Source organism: Hoplias malabaricus, chromosome X2 (assembly GCF_029633855.1).
Source record: "Hoplias malabaricus isolate fHopMal1 chromosome X2, fHopMal1.hap1, whole genome shotgun sequence".
NCBI lineage: Eukaryota > Metazoa > Chordata > Actinopteri > Characiformes > Erythrinidae > Hoplias > Hoplias malabaricus.
This window is the reverse complement of record NC_089819.1, coordinates 27,337,256-27,345,155: the sequence shown is the minus strand read 5'-3', so window position 1 is coordinate 27,345,155 and position 7,900 is coordinate 27,337,256. Positions and strand designations below refer to the sequence as shown.

The window sequence follows — 7,900 nt, the reverse complement described above, 5'->3', positions numbered from 1 at the left end:
TCATTCAGTAATAGAAAGGTAGTTCTTGAATGGTTTCGCCCACCGGAAGGCTTTGGTGTTTACGTTCCCGGCTTTTAATGTATTTCATTTGTACATATTACAGGGATATTTTGAAATTTACGCTGTTTAGATGTTCACTAATACGCTGAGGGTGCTTGTAAAAATTGTAGATCGTGTCCCACTTCAGCTCGTTGATGTATAAGCCGCAGAAAGCATTGTTTCATCCAGTTTAATGTTGTAAACACATCCACGCACAGCGCTGGGCCGCAGGCAGGGCACAGGTGGAGGTGTGATAGGAGTCAACAGTCAGAGCAGATGTTCTGAGATGTTGAATCATGTTTTCTCCGCCTGGTTTTGGTCTGGATCTCCCCGATCCGGTGTGTGTAGCTTCACCACTGGCTCTGCTCTGTTTGTGCTGCTGATTTTATTGACTTGGATTTGTGGGATTCACACGAGTCTGAGTTTGGGACCGGGAGGAGAATTCCCTGCACTCTATGGTAAGTTGATCAGAGATCTTTAACCCATTATATCGGACCTTTAGTTATATGCCATAAAATAACTGAATGAATAAGATCACTGGATAATATTAGCAGACGCTGGAACATTGCTCTGAGTATCTGATGGCATTCAGCATCATTAGTGAGGTCAGATGTTGATGATGGATGATGAGGTCTGGATCACACACATCACTCCAGAGACCCCCAGCACTTTCATATCCCTCTATTCCACGCTCAGCATTGAGCATGTTGATTAGGCTCATGTGCAGCTGCTTCGGGACATCCTGATGTTTGGCATAGGCGCCATTTTGGGGAGCGAGTGTAATGTAAACAGATGGAAAGATGGATGACTGTATCTCATGCACAGTTCCTCTCCCTGCACTGGAGAGAGTCTCACAGCACTCAGAAGCACAACACCCACCTCCTCTTTGTGTTCAGGGCATAGAGGATCCCACAGTGGAGCGTAATGAAAAAGACAGTTATCCTCTGTTAGCCACATTAGCATTTTCACCATAGGATCTAATGTTAAACTGTTAGCGTCAGACTCTAGTGTGTGTTTCTGCTCTTCTGTCTGAATGTGAGTGAGTTATTCACACACAGATCACACACAGGTTTCAGTCATCGTCTTATTTCACTGCTGTGTTGTTGTAGTGTGTAAGAGGCGACAGACACAAGCCCCGTACTCCTCCGTCTCAGTGTTTTCCCCCTGTTTACAGGTAAATAATCTGACCCTGCTGTCCCTGCGCTCTGAGAGTGAACAGACTCTTGTTCTCTGATTTGAGTGTAGGTCATAAATGACGGTTTGTGCACTCACTCACTGCACTGCATGTCAAAAATGTTTAAGTGAGCTATAAAAACACATAGTAATGGAATTACTAATTAGCTCCTCCGCTGATTGACAGATGGACAGAGCTCTGTTTACAAACATGACGCAGATAAATGGGATCCATACTTATATTTCTTTCATTTTAACGTCTAAATGAGGCTAAGTCTGTTGAAAGAAACAATAAAACAGTTTAATATCCCAGTTTTTATTTGAGTGGTGTGTGTGGGTGATGAGGGTAGACTAACGTTGACCTTGTTGACCTTGTACTCAGCATCTGTCCAGCTGCAGGAGCTTGTTGTAGAGTCTAATGTCCACCACCTTCTCATCTCCACCCTCAGATTTCATCTTCTACACCTTCAGTCACGAGGAGCTGACATCTCTTCTGCACAGCCTGGTCCTCCTGCTGTGTTTCGGACCGTCTCAGGAGAGAAGATGGGGAACGCTGACGTTCCTCTCCCTCGCTGTGATCTCCACAGTCCTCCTGCCTCCCATTTACGCCCTGTTCCTCTTCGTCACCGGAGATGAAGCCAGCAGAGTGTGTGGGTTCTCGGCCACTCAGCTGGCCCTGCTGACCGCTCAGTGTCGTCAGGGCAGACAGAGACGGGTGCTCCGCTGTCTGCCGTTGTGGTCGCTGCCCTGGCTCTTTTTACTCCTCGATTTATTCCTGCTGCCGGGGGCCCCGGGCCTGCTGCACTTCTACGCCATCTGCCTCGGCCTCAACTGTATCCTTTACCTCCTCTGAGCTCTGTGTGAAGGCTCTGACCGCCACAGAGTGATGTTCAAAATCTTGTTCCTCTCATTCCAGGGCCTTTTGTGCCACGTGGAAACAAGCTTCAGCAGAGCCTCATTTACATATGATTTACCTTAAACGTGCACTAATTCATGGAGTTGTTTTGTAGTGAGCCAATGAGAGGGTGGAGTTCAGAGACTCATCAGACACACACACACACACACACACACGCACACACACATATACACACACACACACATATACACACACACACACACATAAACACATACACACACACACAGACACACACACATACAAACACATACACACACATACAAACATATATACACACACACACACACATACAATCACAGACACACAAACACACACACACAGATTATACAGACACACACACACACATACACACACACACCCAGAAACAGCCACAGTCACTGACATACAAATACACATGCACGCAGACCATCACACACCCCTACAGAGATACACACACACACAATACATCACAGTATTTGTTCTGTCTGAGAGTTAATGGCCCGTTTTAGGGTCAGTGTGTTGTGCCACGTTTAAAAAAGAGAAATAGAGTCATGAGCTATTTTTATTCATCACACGTTCTGTAATATAACATTCAGCTGTTAACACGGCGAGGACACGATCCTGAACCTGCTCCACAGACAGTTCGGAGTTCACCGAGATCCTGCAGAGGGTGGAAGGCCTCGGAGTGTGTTCCTGTCTCCCGCCCTGGGCCTACGTTTCAGTTTCTCATCATTCATCAAACAAACACCAACTCCCCATCTACGTCAGCCCCACTCACCGGTCAGTCCCTACCTCCAACACCACTCACCGGTCAGTCCCTACCCCCAACACCACTCACCGGTCAGTCCCTACCTCCAACACCACTCACTGGTCTGTCCCTACCTCCAACACCACTCACCGGTCAGTCCCTACCTCCAACACCACTCACTGGTCTGTCCCTACCTCCAACACCGCTCACCGGTCAGTCCCTACCTCCAACACCGCTCACCGGTCAGTCCCTACCTCCAACACCGCTCACCGGTCAGTCCCTACCTCCAACACCGCTCACCGGTCAGTCCCTACCTCCAACACCTCTCACCGGTCAGTCCCTACCTCCAACACCGCTCACCGGTCAGTCCCTACCTCCAACACCGCTCACCGGTCAGTCCCTACCTCCAACACCTCTCACCGGTCAGTCCCTACCTCCAACACCACTCACTGGTCTGTCCCTACCTCCAACACCGCTCACCGGTCAGTCCCTACCTCCAACACCGCTCACCGGTCAGTGCCTACCTCCAACACCACTCACCGGTCAGTCCCTACCTCCAACACCGCTCACCGGTCAGTCCCTACCTCCAACACTGCTCACCGGTCAGTCCCTACCTCCAACACCGCTCACCGGTCAGTCCCTACCTCCAACACCTCTCACCGGTCAGTCCCTACCTCCAACACCTCTCACCGGTCAGTCCCTACAGAGACAAGACAAGACTACAGAGCTACACAAAACACAGCGCTTGGGTCTAGCTTCAATCTGCACCCATTGCCCGTCTCTAACTGCACTCACGGCAGTGTTGCCATCCACTTGATCCTTTGGTCTGGATCTGTGTCCCTCCACTGTCCACTGCCCTGTTAAGTCCTCAGCCCACTGTCTGCTGCCCATGCTCCCACTCACTCCTCGCACAGTGCCTTGCACAGCAACGAAATGCCTGTCCTTTAACTCCAGAACTGTCATTCTCTGTAGAAGGCCGTAAATGTTCAGACAGCACGTGCTGAAAAAACGAATGAGGCATTTTAAAGGTGTCCATTGCTGCAGTGTGTTGTGACTGTCCTCGGTTCCTACAACTATCACAGTTCTTTAAAGATATCAAGTTATGGCTTCGTAGTGCTGCTGACTTGTGTATATTTAAAAAGCTCAGGTACTCTATCACAGAAAATTGCAGAGATAAGCAGCAAAGCATCTGAACGGCAAAGAAGTGGGACGTCTACGCTCCTGAAATGTCTCTGTTGTTAATAAAATTGAGACGATGTGTCTGCTGTCCTTTCTCTTTTTAGACCTGAACCTTATTCTGACTCGTCTCACACGGGTCTCGAGGCATCGAGCGGTCCTCCACTGGACGGTCCTTCTTTCCTGTCGCCATGGAGACAGCACCCCTCCCCAGGCTGGCACCACGAGGGCGTCGCGCCCTCAGATGCGCAGCTATTAGAGGACCAGTTTCTGCGGGCGGGGATCCTGGCCTCACTACAGGACGCACCTGAGGGCGGCGCAGAGAAAGTGGAGGTCCCTAAGTCTTCGGTTTCCTCTCTGAGGTGCGTGACGACAAGGGACCGCAGGGGTCTCAAATAAATGTAGGGAAGTTTGCGCGTAGGATGTAGGGAAGTTTGCGCACAGAGTGAGGTTTAATCGCACCGAGGAAGATCCAGGAGCTGAGGTTTATTCACAAAAAGGCAGCTTGCGTAGGAGGCAGACTGAGACGTAGTGACACAGGGGAGACAGACGCTGTGTCCGAAACTGTGCCCTGTTCACTATAGAGTGCACTATGTTGTAGGGGTGGACAATTTTCAGTGCACTCAAACAATCCCACAATCCACTGCAAAAAAGTGGTGTAGTACCCATCTGCGCGAGCTGATACCAGCGTGAGGTTGTGTTCAAAATCACTTACTAACCTTCTGTGTTCAGTTCCACTATCAGTTAGAGTAGTGTACTACATAGTGAACGATCGAGGGAGTAGTGAATAGAGGGCCTTTTCGGACACAGGGAGAGTCAGAGGCACAGATATAGTGAGTTATATAGGGATCAGTGAATAGGGAGCCATTTTGGACACAGGCTGTGACTGACTTCTACACTTGTACAATACATAAGGTTCGTCTCCTAGCAACAGAGCCGCTGTGTGTCACATGGAGAGCCGTGTGGAGCTGTATTTTTTGGGCAACCTTTTGACATTGAATTAACTCTGTATTCCGACACACACTGTGCAGCGACAGATGAGCTACTGTCTCTGACTTTACATCTACAAGGTGGACCAACGAGGGAGGAGTGTCTCACAGAGTGAACAGAGAGTGGACACAGGGTTTAAAAACTCCAGCAGCACTGCTGTGTCTGATCCACTCTACACCAGCACAACACACACTAACACACCACCACCACGTCAGTGTCACTGCAGCGCTGAGAATGATTGAGAATGAGTTGAGTCCCGTCTGCTTTATTTCCGAGTGTTTCTGAGTCGTGTCTCTGTTTCCCCAGGCTCCAGCAGCTGGAGAAGATGGGTTTCCCAATGGACAAAGCCGTGGTGGCTCTGGCAGCTACAGGCCAACTGGACGGCGCTATTTCTCTCCTGATCGAGGACCAGGTGGGAGAAGAGGCTGTGGTGGTCTCTAAAGGGAAGAAACCCCCCTCCACATAAACTCAGGACTCTAGCTTTGACTCTGAGAGACTCCTGCTTCATCTGGATCATAGCATCTGTGTCTCTGTAATCATAGCACTGTAATACAGTCACCAAACAGGGGTCAGCTCAGGTTAATGGAACTGACCACTAATTACATTCTGTACGATTCAGTGTGTGAGCTGTAAACACTGTGATGGGCAGCGCTTAGGTCAGCTCTCTCTCCAGTGTCGGTGAATGGAACCAGACGTCTGTCTCCACGTCTCCATCACACTCCCAGTGTTTTATTCCCTCTCCTCCTCCAGCAGCACCTCCACCGTCTACAGAGTCTCTGTGGAGAATACAGTGGACATCACAACTAATCCCAGCGTCCTGCACATCCCTCTCTACCAGGACTGGGTTTAAACACCACCCCCTTCTCCAACTACAGTCAGACACCAGCCCTGTGTCCCCCACCGTCCACTGTCCTCACTTTCTGTGAGGGGCTTTTAGAGGAGGACGTCTGCTTCCATTCACCTCCACTGTCCACTGTTCCCCACCGTCTACTGTCCTCACTTTCTGTGAGGGGCTTTTAGAGGAGGACGTCTGCTTCCATTCACCTCCACTGTCCACTGTCCCCCACCGTCTACTGTCCTCACTATCTGTGAGGGGCTTTTAGAGGAGGACGTCTGCTTCCATTCACCTCCACTGTCCACTGTCCCCCACCGTCTACTGTCCTCACTTTCTGTGAGGGGCTTTTAGAGGAGGACGTCTGGTTCCATTCACCTCCACTGTCCACTGTCCCCCACCGTCTACTGTCCTCACTTTCTGTGAGGGGCTTTTAGAGGAGGACGTCTGGTTCCATTCACCTCCACTGTCCACTGTCCCCCACCGTCTACTGTCCTCACTTTCTGTGAGGGGCTTTTAGAGGGGGACGTCTGCTTCCATTCACCTCCACTCTTCAGACTGCCACTGGACACACCCTCCATCACTGTGTTTATTTCTCACCCAGAGGATTATGGGAGATTTCTAAAGGTGACTATGTGTTATTTTGGGAGCAGAGAAAATTATTTTGTGTTATTTATTTATTATAAAAACAGCTCTGATGAGGTAAGACTCTGTAGACTCTGTGTGCTTGTATCTACACGAATCAGCCACAAGATTAGAACCACTGCAGGTGAAGTGAATAACACTAATTGTCTGACTACAGCGCCCCCTGTGGAGGAGGAACAGGAAATAAGTGAAAGGTTAGAAGTTAGAAGTGATCTATTCACTGAACATTTCTCCTGCTCCAGCATCAACTTCAAGAACTGACCCTTCACTCACTGCCTGATACACCCCTCCTCTCTCAACAGGGGGCGCTGTAATCAGATCATCAGTGTTACTCACTTCACCTACAGTGGTTTTAATGTTGTGGCTGATCTGTGTATTTTATTGTGTGTTAAATTCTGACGCTTTCAGCTACAGAACGAAAATGTGGTGTGAGGGAAACGATGGTGTGTATTATATAAAGACTCGGGTCGCACTGAAGAACTGTCACAGCGTTTGTTTCATAATGACTCCTGACATAATAATAATAATAATAATAATAATAATAATAATAATAATAATAATATATTATAGATAGTTTTCCTCAAAGTTATGACCAAACCAAAATGTATTGTCAACAATAATGTATTTTGAAGGTGAAAATAAAGGTTGCTGTGTCTAAATTAATAGTATTCTGGCACATTTACACAAACACATTTAACACAACACTGAACGCACACACACACACACACTTAAGTGCCTTGCTCAACTTCACCTCAGTCACAGATGAGAGTCACAGAGGAGACAGTTCTGTTCCTTCACTCTTTGTCCCCCGTTTTCCAACCTGTTGAGAAAATCGAACATTCAATCTTCCAGATTCCAGTCACGCTTCTCTAACCTTTACACTACTGTCTATAACCCTTATCCAGTTCAGGGCGGCGGTGGGTCCGGAGCCTACCCGGAATCACTGGGAGCAACTCAGGAACACACTCTGGAGGGGGTGCTAGTCCTTCACAGGGCGACACACACTCACACATTCACACCTATGGACACTTTTGAGTCTCCAATCCACCTACCAACGTGTGTTTTTGGAGCGTGGAAGGAAACCGGAGCACCTGGGGGAAACCCACGCAGACACAGAGAGAACACACCACACTCCTCACAGACAGTCACCCGGGGGAAACCCACGCAGACACAGAGAGAACACACCACACTCCTCACAGACAGTCACCCGGAGGAAACCCACGCAGACACAGAGAGAACACACCACACTCCTCACAGACAGTCACCCGGAGCGGGACTAGAACCCACAACCTCCAGGACCCTGGAGCTCTGACAGAGACACTACCTGCTGCTCCAACATGTCGCTCTGTAAAATTCTCTCCTGGTAACAGTCCAGTGTTATTTGCTGTTAATAAATACTTCA

General features: G+C 48.9%; 1 protein-coding gene across 1 annotated transcript; it reads left to right on the top strand.

Moving 5' to 3' along the window:
- The first annotated feature begins 63 nt into the window (after window positions 1–63).
- On the top strand, window positions 64–6,081 carry LOC136677183 (rhomboid domain-containing protein 3-like). Its single transcript, XM_066654631.1, has 5 exons — window positions 64–497; window positions 1,662–2,045; window positions 2,746–2,887; window positions 4,139–4,393; window positions 5,328–6,081. Exons 1-5 carry the CDS (start codon window positions 326–328, stop codon window positions 5,485–5,487), a joined length of 1,113 nt encoding a protein of 370 aa, XP_066510728.1. The 5' UTR covers window positions 64–325; the 3' UTR covers window positions 5,488–6,081.
- The last annotated feature ends 1,819 nt before the right edge of the window (window positions 6,082–7,900 follow it).